Below are 26,609 nucleotides of genomic sequence, written 5' to 3'. Positions count from 1 at the left end.
ACTCTATTTTAGATCATGATGCTTTGGTCAAGTCAACAGGAAACAGGGCGCTCACAAACTATCAGGGCATTTGTGATGGGTACATGATAAGCAGTCTGGGGAGGAGTCAACAGGAAAAGGGGCACCCACAAATTATCAGGGCTATTGTGATGGGTGTATGATAAAGCAGTCTGGTGGTGGAGTCAACAGGAAAAGGGGTGCCCACAAACTATCAGGGCTATTGTGAAGGATGCATGATAAAGCAGTCTGGGGGAGGTTAAATCCACCACTACTTCTGTAGTCTGAGAAGTTGCACGTTGCTCTCTCTTTTAGTGTATTTCTAGTTTCCTGAAATACAAGGCTGCTTTAAAGGGACCTAAAGATGAAATCTAGGACAATGTAACCTGCATTAACTTAATTGGCATTATTGATCTTCTTGTGCAAAGAAGAATTACTGAGAGCAGTACGACTTAACTGAAATTGCTCCAATCACTAAAATTATGTTGTCCATATTTGACACTTTCTTCAACTCATGCTAGAGCATATGGTACTTAGCTTTCCATGATGTTTCTTGTTAATAAAATGGGCCTCAGGTAATGGTACTTAGCTTTTCATGCTGTTTGTTCTTAATAAAATGGGCCTCAGGTAGTTAGCTGATCTAAGGTGCTCACCTTTACAGATCAATGACTACATACCTAGATCCACAGTGGTTCAATCTCCGCTTGGCTAATGTGGGTATGTGTGAAATCTTGCCAGTAGCTTCTGGTGGGTTGGTACTGGTAGTTCTTCCCAGGGTTTTCCCTGGTTCATTCACTCTGAAATATACGGGCACCATGTACAGGATATCATGTGCTGAAAACTTAAATTCACAAAACCACAATCTCTACCAACAACAGTGTTAAATCCACAATCTCTAGCAACAATACACTGATATGAAAAGATAGTGTTAAATCCACAATCTCTATGAACAGTACACTGATATGAAAAGATAGTGTTAAATCCACAATCTCTACCAACAATACACTGATATGAAAAGATAGTGTTAAATTCACAATCTCTACCAACAATACACTGATATGAAAAGATAGTGTTACATCCAGAATACTGCAATCTTTTCCAACAATACACTGATATGTAAAGATAGTGTTAAATCTACAAAACCACAATCTCTACCAACAATACACTGATGTTCTATTTTTAAGATGTACCTTGGACACAAAATGTGAGGCACACAAAGAGTTGAAGCCAATATAATTGTTAATATATATATATATATAGATCGTCAATATTAAACTTGATTCCAAATATTTCATCATCTAGTTTGATATTTGATCAGTGACTCACTTAATATCATTGAGCTTGGTAGTGACAGACAAAATATTTGAAACTATTTGTGATATTTAGTATTCACAGTAAGAAATTGTTTTCAATTATCTGAATAACATGTATATCTATATAAAATACTTTTACCGTCATTTAGTTGTAACTCTTTCACCTGGGCCTTGGCTGCTAGGCGATGAATGGGAGCAGAGGTCCCAGTTTCCGTGTTACCATGGAAAGTGAAAGATTCTTTGTACTCAAATGGCTTGGAGGCTAATTTCCCCTTTAGTGTCATTCTGCACACATAGGAGGGATCCTGTGAGATGGAAATTATATATATATATATATATATATATATATATATATATATATATATATATATATAATTGTATGTTGTATGTAAACATTGTTCCTTGCTTTTCTAAATAATTTCCTTGTCTTTTCCAGTTTTTTTTCCAGGACAAAATTAATTTTTTCAAGGTTAATATATAACCATTACTGAATGGAATTAAAGAACATTTTGGATTATAAAACATGCATTTTCCAAATCTGAAGATGTTTCTCTTTCAAGACTCTCCAAAACATATATTCAAAAATGATGATCATGTACAAAACCACAAAATGAGTCACATGAAACAAATTTGACTATATTCCAATAAACTGGCATTTAAAGCCATTTCAATGTACAGAATACAAATTCTAACTTTACTTTGCTCACCTGTATTAATGAGCATACATTATTTTGCTTTCTTTCAAACCTTTTATTCCAACGAATTCTAGAGCAATATGTGTGCATGTTACACAAAGTAAACATTTCCTATCACAGTATGAAAAAAACCCCCAATAAATGCAAAGTATTAAAGTCTTATCTTGTTATGAAAAAAGTTTAACCCTGAAATTATGTGTGCCAATAAAAACTCAAACAAGATTTGTCAACCAACCTAAACTTCATAAGACAATTTGGTTAAAAATTCCATCATTTATAGACATTCACAAATGGGTAGACTTAAATTGTGACAAAAATCTTCAAAATTATATACTGTTGTATAAGAAAGGACTGAATTTTCTGTAAAATGAACTTATCTTCTTGTAGTTCAATAAACCAGTCCCCAAACCTGTATTGATACATGGGCTATTATCATTTCTTAATATATAATAAAAGGGATGACAATTTCCCATTTTTCATGCGTTCCACTTAAGATCTGAAACAAACGCTTCAAGCTAAATGCCACTGTGTAATAGTTTCAAACGAAAGTTCAGCTCAGAGATTCAGAATTTCTAATCCGAGTTTCCAACAAATATTCCCACCCCATTTTTCACATTTGGACATTTTGGATGGAGTGTGGGTTCAGAGCAATTTCATATCAAATTTATCTGTCGCCATCGTAAGATAGCTTACCAGCGGGCCTAGCAAGTTTAAACTAGGTTATATCAACTTATACCTGCATGAAATTGATAGGAAATTTATTTATTTTCTCAAAAATGGCAAGTATTGAAATCATTATGTCTTTAATTTCAGCAAAGATGAAACTTGACCCCGTACTCGCCATTTGCGTTAATAATCACATTACTTCACAAATCTCAAACAACAACATCGGAAGTCCAATAGGCAGGTAATATCAACAACAAACTCCTTTTAAATGTTGTTGTAAAAAAATCATTATATTAAAATAAAATCTGATAACTTGTAAAAACCAGGAAGAACATATAATTCACAACATATTTATTTAGAGAACAACTACAAGAAACAGAGCCAGTCTGATTTGCCAAGAAGAGTTGTCTGGTTACCTGAAGCGTATGCTCCATACGTGAGAGAGCACATGTCAACGTGGTAATCACGTGATACAACAAAACTCTGAAGCTGGTCTCAGAATAAATACACTAGTTCATCTTGTTGATTACTGAAATCTGTTAAGCTCCCAGAACACTAGTCTGCTGATGTCAAATTCAAGTTCTGTATTTAATGGTATTCATGTAAAAGTACAATCAATATTTAAAGCTATCTCACAAAGTTCAAAGCTCCATAATTTCATTAGGATATACATACCACACCCTCTGTTCCGGAAAGCATAACATACAGAATCTGCCGTACTCCGAGGAAGAAATAAGGAATTTTGGGTGGCATCATTATCGTTGTGACAGGGGAAGGCATGTCCCACAAGATTTCTACGTCAGTTGCAACAGGTTGCATGGCACATTGCAGGAGTGAAATTACCTATACAGGGTAAAATTAATCCATGCTTATAAAGTAATTTATATTGAACACTAAAAGTAATTTATATTGAATACTAAGAGCAATTTATATTGAATAATAAAGTAATTTATACTGAATACTAAAAGTAAATTATATTGAATAATAAAAGTAATTTTTATTGAATACTAAAAGTAATATATATTGAATGCTAAAAGTAATTTATATTGAATACTAAAAGTAATATATATTGAATACTAAAAGTAATTTATATTGAATACTAAAGTAATTTATATTGAATACTAAAAGTAATATATATTGAATACTAAAAGTAAGTTATATTAAATGCTAAAAGTAATATATATTGAATACTAAAAGTAATTTATATTAAATGCTAAAAGTAATATATATTGAATACTAAAAGTAATTTATATTAAATGCTAAAAGTAATATATATTGAATACTAAAAGTAATTTATATTGAATACTAAAAATTCTGAATGTCTGCCATCAGCCTACAGTATGAAAACATTAATTTGAAGTGACTGATTGTATGTAACAACTGTAAGAAATATAAACTCTGTATAAATCTTTGAAGTAAACCAGCAATTAAAATTAATAATGAACTAAATTGAATCTCAGAAAGTTAACTTGGAGTATAACTACTTTATCACTGTAAACAAGGCGTTAGGATGCCCTGTGCCACAGTTGTAGCTCGACTTTTAAAGACTGATTGGATTTGAAAGGCTTTACTGTCATATGATCTCTAATAATCATTGGTTGATCATCTACATTATCTGTCAGTGACATATATATATATATATATATATATATATATATATATATATATATATATATATATATATATATATATATATATAATCATCAATGGTTGATCCTTAACATTTCTCTGACATATATATATATATATATATATATATATATATATATATATATATATATATATATATATATAATCATCAATGGTTGATCATTAACATTTCTCTGTCAAAGTACAGCTATTTATCCTTTGGAGAACATTAACATTTTTCTGTCAAAGTACAGCTATTTATCCTTTGCAGAACATTAACATGTCTCTGTCAAAGTACAGCTATATATCCTTTGCAGAACATTAACATTTATCTGTCAAGGGTACATCTGATAGATCTGAATGAGACAGCGGGCATAATGGTCATTCTGGACACATCCACTGTTAGATAATCTAAGCCTAAATAACCTTTAACATTTTAAAAGCCCTAAATAGTGAAATTTTTCAATACCTGTCCTGAGACACAAAAATAAAGAAAAGCTTTAGCTGGTTTGGAAAATTATGGAATAAAGCTAGTTAACTTTCTGCAAAAACTATGTGAATTTCCAAACAGTGCATGGACATTTTCTGTTAATGAAAATTATAGTTTCAATAATATGCATGTGTTAAATTTCCCACATTGTGGTTGTCACTGAAAAATCACAATAAAGCTCCTAAAACATACATATCAGCATTGTAGTACAAAATCATATACCTTAACTTGCAATTAATATAATTCTTAATTAACTTGCAACCAATATAATAATTAATTATCTATATCAATTTTAACAGTAAGAATGAGATACCAATCAGTTTATTCTTATATTCCATGAACCTTAGCATTAAATATTTAGGTTACATTAATCATCTATCCAATTAGGTACTTCTGACTTGAAGAAAATTTGTGATATACTGATGCTGACTTAAAGATAACTTGTGATATCCTAATGCTGACTTAAAGACAACTTGTGATATCCTTATGCTGACCTAAAGACAAGTGAAATCATCATATTGACTTCATGTCATATCCTTGATCTTAGTTAAAGACAATTTATTACATCTTCATGCTGACCTAAAGACAACATGTAACTTGTGACTTCATGCTGACTCAGAGACCAACTTGTGATATCCTTATCCTGACTTAAAGACAACTTGTAATATCCTAATGCTGACTTAAAAACAACTTGTGATATCCTTATGCTGACCTAACGACAAGTGAAATCATCAAATTGACTTCATGTCATATCCTTAATCTAAGTTAAAGACAATTTGTTCCATCTTCATGCTGACTTAAAGACAACTTGTGACATCTTCATGCTGACTTAAAGACAAAATGTAACGTCATGCTGACTTAAGAGAACTTGTGACTTCATGCTGACTCAGAGACCAGCTTGTGATATCCTTATCATGACTTAAAGACAATTTTTAATATCCTAATGCTGACTTAAAGACAACCTGTGATATTCTTATCCTGACTTAAGGACAACCTGTGATATCCTAATGCTGACTTAAAGACAACCTGTGATATCCTAATGCTAACTTAAAGACAACCTGTAATATCCTAATGCTGACTTAAAGACAACCTGTGATATCCTAATGCTGACTTAAAGACACCTTGTGATATCATAATGCTGACTTAAAGACAACTTGTGATATCATAATGCTGACTCACAGACAACTTGTGATTTCATAATGCTGACTTAAAGAGAACCTGTGATATCCTAATACTGACTTAAAGACAACTTGTGATATCCGAATGCTGACTTAAAGACAACTTGTGATATCCTTATCCTGACTTAAAGACAACTTGTAAGATCCTAATGCTGACTTAAAGACAACATGTGATATCCTAATGCTGACATAGAGACAAATTGTGATATCCTAATGCTGACTTAAAGACAACTTGTAATATCCTAATGCTGACTTAAAGACAACTTGTGATATCCTTATCCTGACTTAAAGACAACTTGTAATATCCTAATGCTGACATAAAGACAACTTGTGATATCCTAATGCTGACATAAAGACAACTTGTGACATCTTCATGCTGACTCAAAGACAACTTGTGACATCTTCATGCTGACTCAAAGACAACTTGTGATATGTTAATGCTGACTTAAAGACAACTTGTGACATCATGATGACTTGAAGACAACTTGTGACTTCATGCCAACTTAAAGACAGCTTGTGATATCCTAACGCAACACTTTAATACCTGAGTTATATTTGAAAGTCTTGGATCTATATATAGATTGCCTGTCTGGTTAGGATTACTGATTACACTGCAGAAAAAGTCTGCTCCCTAATACAATGTTCCATTAAAGTCCAGAATGATAAACCTTTGACAAAGTACAATCTGAGTGATAGAGTTTAAAGTTAACTATATTTGGGGAGAGCAGGATTAAAAGTGCCAAATTGTAGCATTTAATTTTGAAGATAATTATACAGAAGGGAAAATATTACCTTGGGTTGAAGACGTTCTGAATCTGTAACAAAGACCTCCTTCCCTTTTCCAGCTTTAGCAAGGCCTCTAACCAGTGCTGTAGAGGCACCTTGTCCAATACCAACCGTGAAAACTCTGTCATAAATTGTTATGAATTAAGTCATACTTTTCAATCCAGCTGAACATTTATTGACTAAAACCTGATTCTGTATGTAATATTTAACAAAACTGCCAATAAAGCAAGACAATATTGACATCATGAAATATTGCAATTTTTGTCTTTCTTCCAGTGGGAAATTATTATGCAACTTTTAACCCATGAAATAAACTTTTCTCTCTGCTTGCATTAATTGTGTGCAATTTAATTTAAGATGATAGAGTTGTAATATCAGTATTTTCTAGAATTTGTTCATATGTCATATAGTGGCATGAATTCAGCTTGCAAAGTAATCCTTTGGGAAGTGAAAACTTGTGTATTCTATACAAAATACAATGAAACATATGTTCATGACATCATGAAATAGACAAAGGTATTGAGAAGGTATCCAGGATTAAGGGATGTGTTAGTGTCCTTAAGCTATGATGTAAATATGGAACAACTATCTAAAAATAAAAACTTTATCTGCTGTAATTTCAACCTATATTCTAATACATGAATCTATGTCAAAACAATTTTCATTTCTTCATTAAGCTTTGATTCTTTGTTCATAATATTCAATAATTTATTCATTGAGGGTTTGCATTTGAAGACCTAATTTGGTACTCATGAGTATTCAAAGGAGACAAATTAAGGTACAAATATATGACTGTATGTGTATGTATGAACATGTGTCCGTATATATGTACATATTGATGTACTATGTATGCTTGTTTATCCATTTGTTCTTATCTCCGGAAGCATATATGCATGCATCTATTTCTCTCTCATTCTCTTTCTCTATACACACATGGACACACATGCAAACGTGTGTGTGTGTGTGTGTGTGTGTGTGTGTGTGTGTGAATAGTTCTCCATTTCAAATGACAATGAGAAAACAAAGCAAGAATTTGTTATAATATCCACCTTATATGATGAAATACCTGCAGTGCTGTGAATTACTTCTGGCAAGCTTTAAAACATCTGCCGTATTGCCTACCTCACCATCTGTTAGTACAAACAGCTGCAATACAATACAATTTACAAGGAACACTAAACCAGGCTGAATGAAGAAGATACAGACAATAGTGTAAGTAACTTAGTGAATGAGATATTTAATGTTTAATGTGTTACACCATTATTACCAACATTATCCAGACTGCTAAAGACTGCAGAGTTTCTCACGTAGATGCATGTGGCCCAACTCACGTATTACATTTTCCCTAATGCATAATACAAAGTTATGAATTTTTCTAGCAAGAAGATACCATATAATATATAATGGATTAATGTAAAAAGCATAAATGATGCTTGAATACATCAGAGACTTCTACCATTTTTTGGCAGGTTGAGTTTCTATTATTCCTATTCACAATTCAAGAAAGTGCCTCTGGTGGATATTAAATGCAAAGTCATCAAGCTCGAATGATGCCATCTATCTACAGTTACCTAATACGAATTATACCATTTATCTACAGTAATGTTATATAAATTATACCATTTATCTACAGTAATGTTATATAAATTATGCCATTTATCTACAGTAATGTTATGTAAATTATACCATTTATCTACAGTTATATAATCTGAATTAGACCATTTATTGTCACTTGAGTTAATTCAATACTAGAAATATGTGAAAGTAAAATAAATTATCTCCTTGCTTACTCTTTTTAATCCACAACCCTTTATAAATACTTTTTTGGTAAGCAACCACCCATTTGGGTGAACCAAGAAATCGATGTTATCAGCATATAAGTATACCTGTTTAAATCTCCATCCAGTAAATATAAGGTAAACAGTAAATGGAGTTTTGTTTCAGAAGTAACATGATCTATGTGCCTTGGACATAACCAGGAGTAATTATTCAAAATGTCATTTGATGTGTATAGGTCGATGAGCTTACATACTGGTTCTCATAAATAATAGGACTAGCAAATCTTGAAATACTTTTGTTCTTTGTAAAACCACTCTTACCCACTGGTTCAACCATCAGGAACTTTGCACATCTATGTAACACCTCTACTCCCAACAGCACCAGCCTGGAACCCTGTGCACCCATATACCATCCCAACCGACTATTACTGCAGTCAGAAACTCTACACATTATTTTCCACCCCTACCCACTAGTCCTGCCATCAGGAACTTAGAACACCTATATTTCAACCCCATTTCTAGCCAGGTGGTCAGGAGCTCTGTGTATCTATGTATCACCCATACCCCACTAGATCAGCAGTAATGAACTCTGTAAATATACGTTTCACATGAACCCCATAGACCAAAAGTCAGCAGAGGTGCCCACTGATGTACCACTCACACCTACTAGTCAAGCAGTTAGGAACAATGCACATATACATAAAAACTATCCACTAATGCAGCCATCAGGAACTCTGTACATTTATATGCCAACTCTCCCACTAGCCCAGCTGTCTGGAACTCTGCATATCTATTTAAAATGTGTATCCAACAGCCCAAAAGTAGGAAACTTCACACCTGCATTTAACAAAATCCAGTTTTCATTTTGCATCTTGAACTGCACAGGATGAAATGGACAAAAAACAAATTTCCAAATTGCTACAAGATGCATATGGAATACAATGGATGAAAATGTTCCTATATATATATCTGACTGAAGAGGAAATATGAACATGATGAAACAGTTGGCAAGATGTAGATGTTGTTATGGGTACTAATATATATATATATATATATATATATATATATATATATATATATATATATATATATATATATATATATATATATATATATATATATATATATAATCCAAACCCGTGGTTAAACATATACACCTTGACACTAAATAATAAAAGTATTTTTCTCGATAGACAATTAAGAAAGGCGAATTTATTTTTACCATTCATCTGTTGAATTATCCTTTTCCTCTTATTATTATCACCATTGTTATTATTGTAGTCAAAATAAGCTAGAGATAACACAACAGGTAAAATCCAAACACTTAATGTACTGATAAAATATTCTCTGAATGTTATGCCTGTAACACAAATATGATACATCACCAACATGTCTGATACGGGGCCCCTGGTGGCCAAGTACTTTTAAAGTGCTCACTTTTACTGAGTACTGTCATATCACCTCTGTCCATGTGGGTTCAAATCTTGGGTTCATCCAATGTGGATATGTGAAAAAGCTTGCCAGTAACTTCCAGAGGGTCAGTGGTTATTCCTGGGATTTTGCTGGGTTCTTCCTCCACCAGCTATACTGGTCACCATCTATCATGTTCTGAAAAATTGCAACAACAACAACAACGTCATTCTGTAATGAGTGATTCATGGACTTTATTAATTAGTTTTGGATGGCTCTTGGATTTGAGAGTACAGACTGTCTCCCAAAACCATCAGGCACATTAATCACCAATCAAATTTTCAGTCAATGGTAATTTTATCGGCATAATTACAGCTAGATCATCTAACTAACCTGCTTTACTCCAGTCCTTTCTTACAGACAGAAATTTAAAACTTTCATTTCATAGTACATGTGTGTATAGCGTTGGACATACAATACAATGTAGCATTGCAAAAATTGAAATAAAAAAGGATTATTGCTGAAAATATTCTGACCTGTCTTGGGTAATTCTCTATAAGTTTCTGTTTAAAAACATACTCCAATGGCCTGAGTATCTCTGTGCCCCCCATATTTGCAACCATTTGTCTCTGGAGCTCTTCTGCTTTCTTAAGGTTCTCCTCGTTGTATTTCTGACTTCCTCTGTTGTTAGAAGAAAGATACATTCAATACATAGACAATAAGACATATTTAATTAGCTTTCAACATGTTTAATACCAAATCATTTTGACCAGGGGACCGCTCTGGTGGCCTAGTAGCTAGAGTGTCTGCCTTGGATGCGGGAGGTTGTGGGTTCGATCCCCGGCTGAGTCACACCAAAAACTTATAAAAATGGTACCAACAGATGCCTCACTTGGTGCTCAGCATTAAGAGGTTAGTGTTAGGTCTGGTCGGCCTGGTGTCAGAATAATATGACTGGGTGGGACATCATGCTACATGTCTGCAGCATGATGCCCAAGTGCTAGACATCACTATAAACTGTTACACTGCAGACATTGTAGCGATATGACTGAAAAATTGTTAAAGGTATGTTAAAAATCCAAATCACTCACACACATGCACACACATTTTGACCAGGGCAAATACATTTACAAGTTGATGAATATTCATATTGTTTTCAATGCATATTCCATTCCCCTTTCTCTCTGATGTTCACCTACATCCCACACTGACTGACCCTGTACAATCTGCCATAATATGTAATGTGTTTTTGTTCTGTATAATTAATTTATAATTTGTGCTTGACCTTTGTCCATAATTGAGGTTAGAAGTTTGTCATATTTGCAAGCAAAAAACAAGTTGTTTACTGATATCTGAGTTCAAGGTCTAGCCTTATTCACAAACCTCATGTATTCTTGAAGCAAACTTGTGACCCATATCCTGGTGATTTTATTGTATCATGGGTTTATAAATATGGTTGTGTTAAACAAATATATGCATTTGTTTTTTAATATTAGTTTGTGAAATTACTTTAAGCTGTGTTCATATATAATTCAAGAAGAATTATTTATCTAAATTCTTCATTGGAATTACAAAGTGCTCATTGACATTTTTGGACTACACACTATTTTGTGATTATTTTGAATTCAATCAAACACATTCTGGATTATATCATTGTGATACATCAGGACTATTGGTGCATCAAACTATTCAAAACTAAGTACATCAGCACATTCAAAATTATTGGAAATCATTCAAAATATCCTTTTGGACTTGTGATAGAACATTTAGGATAATTTAGGAGTTAATTCACATTAGTGCAAGTTACCTTTTTTACGTTTTCACTCCGAATTCTGGAGAACTAAATTATTTGTTGAATGTTAAGAATCTTGTTGGTTTTGTTTCTAATGTTGCTAAGTTTAAGAGCAAAGAGTCGTGACAATCTTCCTGCTATGGTTGTATACATAAAATTCTGAGAAAAACTGACAGGAACACTGTAATTGGAAATTGTGTAAATTTCATTTAACCATTTTCCAAGACTCTGGAGCCAAAAATGACACGTTTCTTTACACGAACATCATAGATCCAACATAACTGCAAACATGCAGATCGACACATGGTGGATTTAGCAATATCCCGGTTATAGTTCTAAAAAAATATCCAATACCATGAGAATTAACATTTACTCAACTGCTCAGTAAAAAAGAAATACCCTCACACAATGTCAACAATGAGATAGTAATTAAACCAGTAAATTATATTTTATCAAGAATAATTACCTAATTGTCTTAACTTTAGGTAATAAGTCTGCTACCTTCTGAATCAAGCCTTACTAAAAAGACAAGGTTGTTTTTCAAGAGTATCTTTCTGTCTATCTCTCTTCAAGACTCTGAACACTTTTGAACAAAATAATTTATAATGAATGATATGTGATATGGGTTCCTTGTCATGGTACCTTGAACTCTGATCAAAAATGTTGATAATTGCTTGTGACATGGCTTCCTTACCATCAAGGTAAAATTTTAACTCCATGTCTTCAAGAATCTGAAAATTATTGGCCATACAGGAAAATTGCATGGAAAGATAAACAGAAAACAGCATAATTTAATACACTCTATTTAAGATGGGTGTTTAATTCTGTGTACAAAATCCTACCAAAATTAAATGGAAAGGCTATAATACTCTCCTGCTTGCCTCAAACCCATCCCATTTCTACCAAATTTTAATAAGAAAAGGAAATAATACTCTCCGTTTCATTCCATTTCTATTGTTTGCAGTATTTTATAAAAGGTATGCTTCCTGTTGTAAATAAAATAAGAAAGCAATTTAAAAACATAATCACATGAAAATAGGGCCCCATTATGAAGCTAATAACATTGTCCTTAATAGTAATTAATGGTGTTACACAAAGGTATGCTCTAATCAATAAAACCCTGCTTGTCGTATTCAGAAACAATGAGTTTATAACTGAGTTATTAAGAAAAGGAAATTTTAATTTTATGAACACTTATGTACCTCTCGAAAGTTTATCATGAAATATTTTAAATTGGAAGGAAAAGCAAACTGCTTTTACCTATATTACTGTGCAATAATCACCTTTCTTCTTCCTAAAAGTATTTGCTGAAGAAGATGAAATATAATATAGTTAAATTTTACCATAAAGTTTTCACTTCTCATCTTGGAAAAACATATTCATCCTGATATCCTTGGTTTAAATTACATGATTATTGAACCTGGTATTAAAATTATCTTACTTTATTTCAAATGTTGATATTTATATACAGTTGTAATTACTCACTCCTGGAACAGGCTTTCAAAGTGAGAGCCAAATCCTATTATGTTGAAATAGCAATTCACTGGAAGACTCTTTAAGAACAATAGAAGTGTCTCCTTGGCACTTTGTATCTTTTCTCCATTCATACTTCCTATAATATAAAAAAGCCAACTTTCAGGGACATAATATATATGTCACATGGCAAACTTAGGTCAATTCTCCTTCCTACTATACTATCAGCTAATCAGCTAAATAATCTCTATTTTCTTTTACACTTATCAGTAAATGTGGAGGTTCAAAGAATGCATGTTGCAAAAGTTTCCTTTTAACAACCTTCAAGATATTCTCCGCTTTATAATCGTATACTATTGTTACGTTTAGGCTCTTTTGAAATGCAACAAGAAAAGAGTGACAACAACAAGCTTTGTAAAAGTTAACAAATAATCTATTTCCCTAGAAAAACAAGGTATAAATGAAAAAAGGAACTTACAGTTCTATGAATTAAATCCAAATATAATCAAAGAATAATTCAAGAATTAAAAAGTAGAAGTCCTAGAAATAAAAAGTCCTAAATGAATCTGCGTTCACAGTGCTGATAAAAAATCCAAGATGGAGGACGATGACATATGCAATAGTCAGAGCTGTCCTGATGTGTCAACAGTTCCTTGTTGGACCACAGAAAATAATATTCCAGTTTTGAATTCTGAATAAAATTTCAATAAATGTCTTTGTCCAAAAATTATGTATGAGCACTTAAATTTTTTCCAGGGAATAGAATTAATAATTCCATAAAATAAAATTTCGACTCAAACTGGTCAGAACATAACACCTTTAAATGTTAATTGTTTATAGCCCAACTGACTAAATTCTCTATAGAAAAGAGTTATACACTAATATAAGATGAAAAACAGTTTCCCATATGAGGGTCACATGATTATCTTTCTAGAACAACATAGAATCTTTACATGCCTAACATCACGTACTCCCAGTATGGCCTCAATTTCACCTTATGAATCTACACTAAGAAAGAATAAAAACAATAAAATAAAAAAGTTGTTAACTTCAACTCACTGATTTCTGAATCAAGGCCAGGAATTAGGTCAGCATTAGATACAAAGTCTCCATTATTAGGTGTTTAAGAAAAAACAGTCATGTCAAACTAATTTCTGGAAAATGTCAAATCCAGTAAATAAAGTTACATTACAACAGCATGTAATGGGATTAAAAAAACTGAAAACTAACAAACAATTAAATTAAATCAAATATAAATTAAATCAAATATACATAATGTTATCTTAGAAAAATATCTGTTTATCTTGTGCCAAATAAATTTCATAAAGTTTGTTCCAAACCATTCAACAGAAATGAATACATTTTTCCATCAGCAGAATTTTTATAGCAAGTAATAGTGAACACCTGGAAGGTCCACTGAGGCCACAACAATATGTCCAGCAAATCTGATTAAGATACAGTTTAACATAGTTTCTGGTATGCACGATGGTGATGTGATTCTCTATCTTTACATTTTCTGTAATTTTTTGAAAGCTTAATATCATTTTAAATTATTTTAAAGTTTTGACTAATGGCATGACCTTGAATACAATTTCAATATTCATTGCAAAGGATTGCTAATGTATAGGACCATTTTTATAGATAATGGAACATTCCCAGGAAGAAAAGTTTTATCAATAATATGTTATCAGATGAAAACGTGGCAAACAAATTGTGATTCAGATTCACATACTAACCATAGAAAATAAATTATCAATTTTAAAAGACATAAATCAGATATGGAATCTAATGTATGAGACATCAGTGAATTTCAAAATAAATTGTATCTAATTTTATATTCTATGTGATGTAGCGACATTTGTGGAAAAGGAAAACAGTGTTTCCCTTAATCTTCATTTGTGCATCAAAATATTTAATTCAACCCCCCCACCCTTTTGATACAAAAGTATATTTTACTCAGTCTGATCCCCAGTGTATATACCAAGGGGATTTTGAGTCTCAATCTTACACCCCTATGAGATACACTGGGAAACTGTTCAGGTCTTCGTACTGTTGTGTATTTTAGACAATGAATAGGTTTCCTTATCAATGAGATCACAATTGAGATTTCACAAATTTTAAAATAAGTTCAAGAGCATATTAGAATACTTATCAGAAGTGAAGTTGCCAGATTTTATCTTACAAAAAGTGTCAGTTTTTGTGTAAGTGTGTGCACATATGGTTGTTGCTTTCATTGCCTGTTGTGAACAATTAATTATGGGAAACAAGGGATTATGGGAAACAAGGGATTATGGGAAACAAGGGCTTACAAACCTTTTTAACATGATCTCATGCTATGTATATAAAAACGATACTGTACATCCATTTTTATTTTGATATTCTGTTTAATGAAAGAATGGGTGGATGAAATGGCTAAGGAACAGAAGAGGCCAACAAACACTAATGCTAAGATATAGAGGGAGAAATAATCTAGGATGGACTGTACTGGCACTGATTAAATTGTTGTGGACATTTCTTATCTAACCTGATCTGTCAATGATGAAGATGAATTCGCCTGGATTTGTTCTTGGAATCTGGGCTGGTGGCTCCAGGAAAAAGTTCATCATCAAAACATCTTCCTTCAGAAGAGCTCCTAAAAATAAATGAGTTTAGTTTCTGAGTGCATGCAACCACATTGAAACATTTTCGTTTTACATTTTTTTTTATAATTTACTTATTCAAGAAAATATTATCTTGTTAGTATGATCAAACAAGGACACTCCTTTACATATTATTTTGGCTAAGACACATTGATTTTATTTCAAGCCCATCACCCAAATGAGGAAAAGGTAGTAAACTTGTAACAACAAAGCATTCAAAACTGAGCAAAATCAGAACTCAAATTTAGCATGTAATTTATTTGTAAACAACAATAGTATAAGTTGCATGAAGACTATGATTTGACAAAGTTGGGTGTAAAACCGTGAAACCAACCTGACATAAACTGGTTATATTGGGCTAAAAACTGTGAAGCCAACCTGACATAAACTGGTTATGTTGGGCTAAACACTGTGAAGCCAACCTGACATAAACTGGTTAGATTGGGCTAAAAACCATGAAGCCAACCTGACATAAACTGGTTATGTTGGGCTAAAAACTGTGAAGCCAACCTGACATAAACTGGTTATGTTGGGCTAAAAACTGTGAAGCCAACCTGACATAAACTGGTTATGTTGGGCTAAAACCTGTGAAGCTGACCTGACATAAACTGGTTATGTTGGGCTAAAAACTGTGAAGCCAACCTGACATAAGTTGGTTAGATTGGGCTAAAAACCGTGAAGCCAACCTGACATAAACCATTTAAGTTTGGCTTAATACTATGAAGCTGATGACCTGAAGCTTTTAAAAATGTTTAGTACAGGCAATATATAGTTTAGTACATACGTTGATAATTCTTACGAAAGTGCAGTCTAATGCAACAAATATTCTGATTACATTTCAACTTATTAAATATTATTTATTCCAGAGTTTATTTTTTCTTTGTGAGTAAATAGAAACATTATTTTCAAATCAGGTTAACTTAATTAACTTAAGAAAAATATTTTCCAACAAGGTTCCTCTAAGAACTGTATCACTGCAAATTGTTTGTGAAGTTAGTTTCCTTTTTCTGTGTTCATGTAGCCTCTGACAATCAATGGAAAACAAAGACGGCACGAAGTTCTGTTTGACAGGTGAAACACAAAATGTATGAATATAACCAACAGCCACTAACAATCAATGTATAATGCATTTGATGTTGGACAAACTGGAAATCAGAGATGTCACTACTTAAACTATGCAAATTATTTCATATAAAATTTATTGAAAAGTCTTATTTTCATACAATTATCAATAGTCTTGTAAAGATTTGTTAACTTTATGGAATAATGTATTATTATCACAATAAATGAAAACTTGTAACAGTATAATTTATAATAGATATAAAAGTGAAGATTATTAAAAATTAGTGGCAAGGAATTCAACTCATGTCTCTGTCATTATGCCATATTTTTCCAACATAAACCTTCATATTAGACATGGAAAAGAAATCAAAACACTGTACACCTTTCTCTGCGATGAACACTGGAAGGACAATAGTTATTAAATAAGCACCAGTCCTTTTGTTATGGTGCACATCATAATACAGGGCCATTGCATGATACAGGCTGATTTATCTTCTATATAATATATTCCATTATGAGTCAGCCTCACATATATCACGGCACACACTGACTGCTTAAGTATAATAGCCCTGTTAAAATGGTCTGTAATTACAATATACTGGTTGAATTGCATTTTTCTATACAATCTATCCTAGTGTAAAGTAGCCTCGTCGACATCACTGTACACACTGATGGTGTCCCACACATCATTATTGTAGAGCACTAGTTTTGCTTTATGATGGTTAACTAACATACATGTAAAAAGCTATGATGACAGCCTTCTTTTTAACACAAATCACATCATACCTTATGACTGTCTACTAGTTTTGATAAAATAAATAACATGAGGAAATTTACTAAAAGCTGGTACCTAAATGTGGGTCCCCTTTTTCCAATACAATCTGTGGTACGTTGCAATCTTCATATTCAACCAGTACACTGAGGTCATGGTCAAACTTAAACGTTTCAGCCAGGGTAACCTTAAAATATAAACAAGAAGCATGCTGCGACTCGGAAAACTCAACTATCTGCCTCAGTAAAAGCCTCAGATGCATAGCAATAACAAATTTGTAGATAAGGAGCAACAATTGACATTGCACTTCTTCACTTGGACAAACAGGACATGAAACATCAAGGAACCTTACTTTTGTAATTAAATATTCTCATCAAAAATGTTAACACGGAGTATCTTTCACGTTGCTGAATCTATGTAATAAAAATAATCTGTTCTCTTATATTTATCATCTTGATTGCAATTTACTTCGAAATGTTGGAAGGATCATGTTAAAATAAATGATTCTCCCTGAGAACTATGTATGACCTGAATAGAAGCATTGAATATCTTCTTCTGTACACTAGTTTAACATTATGTATTGACAAGACATGAATTTTAAAATAGTTCATGTGCCAAGTAAAGGCATGATAGCACTGTAGTGTGTAGCATCATCTAGTTATCTCTGACATCACAAGGGTTTCTGGTTACATAGGCTGCCATCTGCAGCAGTTCATTTTGTCACTTCTAGCTTTGTACAACTTGGATATGATCTGATTCTATGGGCAGCATTTTAAGGGACTGGACAGTGTCCATCTGAATGGAAACGGAATTTGTTCTTTTGTTTTTCTTTCTGATATGTTCTTTGTACTAGTTCACTCTTTTACTGAATGAAAACTCAATACAATGACAACATATTGGGTGTAACCAATCATGCACATTTATGCAACAATTACGTTTTGACTGATAAATGTCTGTTTCTTAAATCTTCGAGAGTCGTTCTGAAACTTTTTACTATCACATTTCTTGGATAAAGATTACACTGTGAACATAAAGCAATGAAGGTTAATGTAAGTTTAATCACAGAAAATCTGGTATAAACAAGTGCCCGTATGACAAGTGAATCGATAGTCATGCTTCAATGAGTGCAAAGGCAAAAACAGAACACTGACGACAGCATGGACATGCTGAGTTAATGATAATCTCTCAGGAATAATTTAGACATTATTCAATGCAAATTATAAAATGACCATGGACAGCCAGACAAAAATATATAGTCAGTTTTGAAAATCACCTTCAAAAATGAAAGTTCAAATGTCAATATGTTCAACTAACTGAATGAATGACCTATAATAATCCTATAAGCAAATGCTAGCATCCATGATTAATAGATTTATTTGGTCACTCAAATATTGTAATGCTTTATAATAAATGTGTCATTGAGACTTGTAGTTGCTTGTTTTATAGACAAACCTTCCTTTGTAGACAAATTTTTTAGGTTAGCGTTACCTTTGCAACTCTTTGATCCTCTAAATAATCCACGTTTAGTTTGTCTTTTGGCCCCTGGATACTTTTGATCTTTTGTGGACCTCTTACAGTCAGCTGGAAGCTGAGCTTGTAGGGTATAGCATCAGCAGTGGTATATCTAGCTTTTTATGTTGGTTCTAACCCGCCTACAGCTAAAATGAATATATTTCAATTAATACATATTTTCTGCAGTTTGCACAAGATGCTGTGGGTGGTAATGTTTCGACACTACGTCTTGTCTTGAGTAACATATGCTCTTCAAGTAGCCATGGGAAACCTACTAACCACTCTTTAGGAATAAGAGAACTGAAGCACATAAACCTACACATATGTCCTGTACTGTACATATAACATTGCGAGTAATATTAATTGCTACTTAATTTTGTATGTGAGTCGGATTCATCCAAAGTAGCTTATATACGTTACAAAAAAACGCAAACCCTTCCTAGGAAGATAACACTGAAGCACGTACTTTACTTGGATCACATACAGAGTTAACAGTGGAGGTTTGCCACATCCTGTCCACCAATCTAGAGTTAAAACGCATGTAATTCATATGGTGCTTGGCAAAGTTTGCGAGAGATATCTTGATTTCTACTGATTTTCAAACTACAAGGAGTGCAACCAAATTTCCACTGAAGATGTAAAGATGGTAAGTAGCCCATTTTGTTGGAGCTTTGTTGTCTTTACCTGGTGAGTAGCGTGGATTTAGAACTCCTGGAAGAGTGAATTTCACTTTGCCATCAGCTTCCAAATCTAATTCTGTTGCAAACCCCATGGTAATCTTTGCCTCGGCTTTTGAAGGCAATTTTCCAAGTTTACATCTGAAAGTATCTCCAGCACTCTCATCCTCCTGAAGCAGCATGGCTGTATGACCAAACGCCACGGCATCATCATAAATTTCTTTAGCCTACAAATATTATATTCAAGATATTAAGTTAAAACCAAGAAAATCAAGTTAACAGAACAGAGCGCATAAAATCTCTTTAACTTCAGAGACTTGATAAATCGGTCAAGTCTTGCAAAAAGTGTACACAGAAAAGATAGCTCTGTCAAATGAAAAATTCATATTGGACGAATACATATGTTGATAAGAAACAAAACTATATGATCTGACCTCTTTGTGCTGAACCACACTGTTTCAGAAATCATGTCTGCCATCAGCAATTCAACTGTGTAACATGCTACTGTCTGAAATAATAAGTAATCCGTCAAAATTTTAAAAATTACCCGAATCGGGATACACATGAAATTTCTTCGTATTAATTTGTTGGTGCATGGGTGGATCAAGTTCTTCACATGCAATTGTGAACCAAATACAGTAGTTTAAATAACGATTCATTCCTAAATCATGTTTGTAACAACAGGTACTGCACATGCAGAGAAGTGGAAACAGCTGAACACGTTCTCTAAGAATATCACAAATCTTCAAGTCTGAGACATTGTATTTTCTTCACATTACCGACCCAACTTACATTTAAGATACCATCTGGCACTCCGAAATTAATATGCAAATATTAATGGCAGTGCAGACCTCCAATTACCAAAACCATTTTCAAATTAACACCCAAGTCATATCACATAGTGAATTCCTTCGTTTTTCTGTGCTAACATTAAGTGATCTTTGAAATAATTCTATATACTAGAACTGATCAAGTAAACTTTTATATTTGCATATGATTAATCTACTACAAGTTGATTGACACAGCTCCAACTTTCTACTGAATCCATATATATATATATATATATATATATATATATATATATATATATATATATATATATATATATATATATATATTGTTTTAAATCATACATGAACATGTTTTGTTGAATAAATACTAATCAAAGAAAACAAAAATTTGAAAAACTTATACTTAAATTAGTAAAGAAATAGAATTCAATTCAACATGCACTTAGAATATTTCCCGAACCCCCACTAAAATCATGTATTACCTTTTCTTTTTCATGGCACTCAGCAATCAGATGTCTACCATCAATATCAGCCTCAAACTTGTACACAGCACTCTGGTCGTCCAAAGGAAACGTAAAAATGGCCTCTATTGGGGATTCTTCATTATTAATATACAACGATGTGGACTGAACATCAGCAACAAAGCCATTAATTGTCACAGACACGTCAATTTCTTTCAGTGGGACTAGAATAGAACAAAACGTTTTAATGATATGGATGCTAGAGTACAAAGGTGGAAAGGACATATGGTTCATGTATTATATTGATGAATTTCTTATTAGACAATTATGAAATTAATAAGTAACACAATTCCATATCTACAAAATATATTACGTTTTCGACCGAGGTCATTCCAGGTCTCGAGTCTGAAGCCATTATTGTCATTTATTTGTGAAACGGATGGAAAGTTGACGCATCATCCGCTAGTCCTTTCGTCTTATCTCATAACTTGAGATGAAAAGTCCTATGATATATTAACCTGCTATCTCCCTTGACACTGATTCTGACTGCAGACGTCTGGTTTTACACTATCCTATTATCATTCGATCAAGTAGCATACAGTCCAATTATACATTGACGACGGAGTAAGAATCGTCTATTCCTTGCAAACTATTTTTTTGTGTAAATGTAAAGGCCTATGTATCGCCAGTTATGACACAATTTCTACATATATCAATAGCTGTGACCCATTTGCTCTGCCATTTTTACATATACCATAGGTCTGTCCCAGTTTCTACATATACCATTAGCTGTGGCCGATTTTCTACAAGGATCACCCAATTTGATGCTACAAGCTCTCTCTCTCTCTCTCTCTCTCTCTCTGTTCTTCAGAGTTATTTTATCAAGCAAAGTTCCTAATTTGGTAACAGTGAAGAACATCATAAGGTATCACATGCTAAGCAATGCTTTTATTAAGTTAGATGTCATATATATTTTCTTCATCAAGAAAATTAGTTTTAGGCTGATACAATGGAAACTATATACTGACCATCGAAGCAGCAACAAACATGACCATATCTTGCCGCCCATGGCGAATCATAGCATAAGTGAATATTGACCATATAAAAATGGCTGTAAGTTGTAGAGTAAGGTCATAATACTATATCTCAAATTACCAGATGTTTCCATATTTCCTAGCATGCTGGCAAACTTCATCTTAGCATATTGGCAAACTGCGCCCTAATTATATATGCAAGATAAACCAAGCATCATTTTGTTAGTCATATTTTGATGTCATACAGTTTATTATCTAGTTTAAAAAATTACAATATCCCGATTATTCAATGCAGGTGTAACTTGTAAAAGAATAAAGTATAATGTAAATTAAAGTAACTGAACAGGGTGAAGATTTTATATTTAAGAAAAATCTATTGCGCTATTACTGTTGGAATTATTTCCACTTGGTGAAAATCTGTGAAGTGGGAATTTTACGTTGTGGAGAGAGAGAGAGAGAGAGAGAGATGTTTAGCGCGTACTACATGTTCCATGTACATTTGACTGTATTTCGCCCATGTTTAACCTCAAGCCGATTACAGTCAGCACAGACCCAGATATGCCGTTGAATAAAGCGCCGCCGAATCAGGCGGGATAGACTTAAGCACTGACGGAATTGATCAGCGTGTTTTAACAAGGTCAGTACATAACGACTAGATCAACAAGTATATAGTTCAGTCACCTTGCAAGGTTACAAACATGTACTTGAATCACAATCAATATCAATATACCAACACCAGATAATACCATCAAACCTATTAAAGCGACCACACAAATATGAAGAACGCTGGGTATAGCGGCAAGCTTCCATAGAGTTTCGTGTATGCGTAAGTCAAAATATGTACATAAATGAGACCTGTTGATAACGACCGCTTCCAGATGACCATCTAAATAGTATTTACACAAACCCTTGACTAAACTTATTAAAAATTCTGTATTTATGTGTGCATGTTTAATAAATATAGTTGATTTAATTTGACAAAATCAATTAAAATAGTTGATTGTACTGCCGACAGGATTTCAAGCCGTGATATATGGGCTGTCAATCAATCGAACTCATTAAGATAGCGTCACCGAATTAATCATTGTGTATATCGTCAGGCTCCTAGACATTTCTTGTACGTAGGGTGGCCCCCTTAACTACTCACACGCCCGAAACCATGTTCTCGATTGCCCGGTGGAAAACTTGTAGACAGATCTCCACTATCAAATTACACGTTGCAAAAACGTATTATCTCCCTTTAGATCCAAGCATCCGATACAAACTACTACGCTAAACTGTAAGAAGATAAGCTGGTGCATATAACAGTCCCTGGTATTTGTATTAATATTTCATACATGTGAGACAATAGTGTTGGGAAACTCAGGATACATTCATACCACACACGTTCAATCTATGACATGTACGAAAGAAGTACATCAAAATGCTATTGGAAATACGCATGAATTCATTTTAGAGTTGGAATGAAACTGCTAATTATCCGACCCATCTGTAAAGTTAAAACGTCCTGTGTGCGGCGAGATTGTACACACGTTAAGATATTGAAAAGACATCCTTGATATGCAAAATTTATTTTGTGATTATTAAATGAGCTATATCCTCCCCTATTTCATAATTTGCCTTTTAGTATTCAAACAGGATATAACATATGTGATTCAAGTAAAAAAAATCCCGTCACGATGAGATCGAATTATCACTAACCCAATTTGGAAGTTACATGCACAGAACTTTAGTAAATATATAGAAAGATAAATGTATTATACAGAGGTCAAACATTTATCATCAAGATGATCAGTCCCAAAATGAAACATTTAATTACAGGAATATGTTTTTCATTATCACGCTCTTAAGACCTGCGACTAAACGTGCAAGCAACCATACACTGTTGAATGCATTAAATGTTCTTTTAAATGTATTTACTTGCTTCCGTTGGTGATTGGATTACTTTGCTGAACATATCATGAATTATTGTATCGCTATTTCTGTTGTAAACGAAGTCTTATTAAAACAACACACAACATATAAATACAAGACGTCAATCTATATTGCTTTACCAAATTTAAAGAGGTTTTTAACAATAGCCAAAACGCTCAGGATGTTCTACAGGACGAACTTGTATTTATAACTTAACAGAACATTTACTTAGAGCTGCATCAGACTGTAATATTCTTACTCATTTAGTATTTTTTCAGTATGTTTAATACGGAAGACGACGCGGGAAAAAAAAACTGTTTAAAACTTCCAATCAGCGATACAAAACACCTTTACGTGATAAACTGAATTAGCAAATGTATAAATTAAATGATTCTGAAGGTGAACCAAGAGAGTGTTGTACCATTAACGTATATTCTTGTTCATTCATGGCTCCAAAACAAACAAACAAAAAAAAAACAAAAAAAAAAACAACAGAATAAACTGTTTGTAAAAAGGTATTAGACAATTATCCCCATCCACTAAATTTATGCATACATCTACTCTCATAGAACTTTGTTCTTCGCCTCTGTAGTTACTGAACTTTAAAGCATTTTAAGAGGTTTCAATTCAGTTAACATAGATAAGTTTTTGTTGTTGTTGTTGTTGTTGTCGATGTTTTAGTCTATCATTATTCTTTGTCTCGAGGTTGAGATAAAACATTATACAGATTACAACAGAAATAATGTTGTATGGATCATTGATTTATTCAACCAAAATTGCTTGAAAAATAAAAAGTCTCCGTGAAATACACAATATGGCTAACACAAACATTCGTTCTAATTTTCAACTTTATATCTGCACATGTCCGAGAGAGAGAGAGAGAGAGAGAGAGAGAGAGAGAGAGAGAGAGAGAAGATTCGTACGCGTATTATGCAACAAAGATATTACTATATTTTGTCAAAAAGCGAATAGTCATTGCCAATAAGGCGAGTTTCCTGCCATAAATGGTCTAATCCAGCCAAATAGCACTGCTATAATCCAGGGGTATTTGCTTGACCGAGCAGTATCAATCCCTGGCACGATTCCACTAGAAGTCATAAGTTTACCCCAAATTTCCAAAGACTTCTCTACAACTTCGGTTATAAATTAGAAAGCCCGACGTGTCCATTCTATACATAAATTTTTTCGCTAATCAATGCAAGCACACAGATCTCAAAATTTGCCAAATATATATCAACCGCACATCTGCATGGTTTCTCTTCATCAACTTTCCGTACCGTCAGCAGTTCACGCCGTAGAAACTATACAACTATCCTCTAACACAGGGAACTATTTTTCTTGCGCCACCTTAGGCCAGTCAATTCACGGTTTCAAGGCACATTTCGCCACCATGGCGACATAAACGGTATCTGCCGAGTCCCTTCTTGTTTATTCTTTTGTGTAATTTACCGGTCTTCTGCCGTAAATACTGCCACTGCAGTCACACAACCAATGTACACCATTAGGTTTTAATATGGACTATATTACTCAGGGACACCCATGCGGTTTTGACCTGAATTCACTAAAAGTCAACCATGGCATCATGGAAACTCACTAACACTTCACTCCTTGACATTTGCTCCTACTCAGTGGTTAGTAATTTAGGCTAAGGAATGTGTCCATTGCATCGAGTTCCAATAATCAAACAAGTAATCACACAAATCTAAGAATTCCTTTAAACGGGGCGCTACAACCAAATGCGCATACTCCAAATTTATTACGAGATGATCTCCAAAGCGATGGATTAGTCCGAAGCGTGTTATGTCGTACCAAAGTCTAATTGCAGGACAATCAGTAAATCAATAAATTCATCAGTCCGTCAGTAACAACAAGATATATATTCAAAAAAGAACGTAATTGTCCTAAAGACCAGTTGTAGTCGAAACCCTTATAGAGGTTACAGTTACTTAATAATAATATGTGATTTAGGTTTGATTTTAACGTAGCTTTAACAGTCTTTCAGTCATATAGCTACGTTATCTGCAGTGTGGCAGTTTACAGTGATGTCTATCATTGGGGCATTACGCCACATACGTGTAGCCTGATGTCACACGCAGTCACATTATTTTTACACCAGGCCGACTAAGTCATAACACTAACCTCCTAATGCTGAGCCACTAGCGAGGCAGCTGTTAATACCATTGTCATGTCTTTGTTATGGCTCTGCCTGGGTTCTAACCCGCAACCTCCCGCATCCGAGGCGGACGCTCAAACCACTAGGCCACCTGAGCGGTCGTACTGATTGTTAAGACTGGATTAGATGTGCAAATATGTCCTTGTTGATCATAATGTACAAATGTCCACGGTATCCGTGATTTTGTCAAATAGTGTTATCCTTAGTTTGTATGGATTATACAGAAAATTTGTGTATACGTGTGCGTCCTCGCTTGCATTGCTAAATTTCATATTCCTTAGAGCTGATAATACAGTTCCCTCCTTGATACATCACCATTTCCTATTAATGTACTGCCTCAAACAGTATTTGATTTTGCTCTAACATC

At 33.4% G+C, this 26,609-nt stretch overlaps 1 protein-coding gene across 1 annotated transcript in view; it reads right to left on the bottom strand.

Moving 5' to 3' along the window:
* LOC149787033 (von Willebrand factor A domain-containing protein 5A-like) overlaps window positions 1-22,316 on the bottom strand; it is a 41,354-nt gene extending 19,038 nt beyond the window's left edge. The window contains exons 1-12 of the mRNA XM_089976022.1: window positions 22,277-22,316; window positions 21,143-21,345; window positions 19,877-20,096; window positions 19,169-19,308; window positions 17,759-17,867; window positions 15,732-15,839; window positions 13,220-13,346; window positions 10,479-10,623; window positions 7,821-7,900; window positions 6,761-6,875; window positions 3,347-3,514; window positions 1,450-1,615 (exon numbers count right to left, since the gene is read on the bottom strand). Coding sequence (XP_089832148.1) covers window positions 1,450-1,615; window positions 3,347-3,514; window positions 6,761-6,875; window positions 7,821-7,900; window positions 10,479-10,623; window positions 13,220-13,346; window positions 15,732-15,839; window positions 17,759-17,867; window positions 19,169-19,308; window positions 19,877-20,096; window positions 21,143-21,345; window positions 22,277-22,316 — 1,621 coding nt within the window. The remainder of the gene's footprint in view (window positions 1-1,449; window positions 1,616-3,346; window positions 3,515-6,760; window positions 6,876-7,820; window positions 7,901-10,478; window positions 10,624-13,219; window positions 13,347-15,731; window positions 15,840-17,758; window positions 17,868-19,168; window positions 19,309-19,876; window positions 20,097-21,142; window positions 21,346-22,276) is intronic.
* Window positions 22,317-26,609: the final 4,293 nt, after the last annotated feature.

The sequence above is a fragment of the Sinohyriopsis cumingii genome, chromosome 12 (assembly GCF_028554795.1).
Source record: "Sinohyriopsis cumingii isolate HCF-2022 chromosome 12, ASM2855479v2, whole genome shotgun sequence".
NCBI lineage: Eukaryota > Metazoa > Mollusca > Bivalvia > Unionida > Unionidae > Sinohyriopsis > Sinohyriopsis cumingii.
The sequence above is the reverse complement of the archived record's forward strand: the minus strand, read 5'-3'. Positions and strand labels throughout refer to the sequence as shown.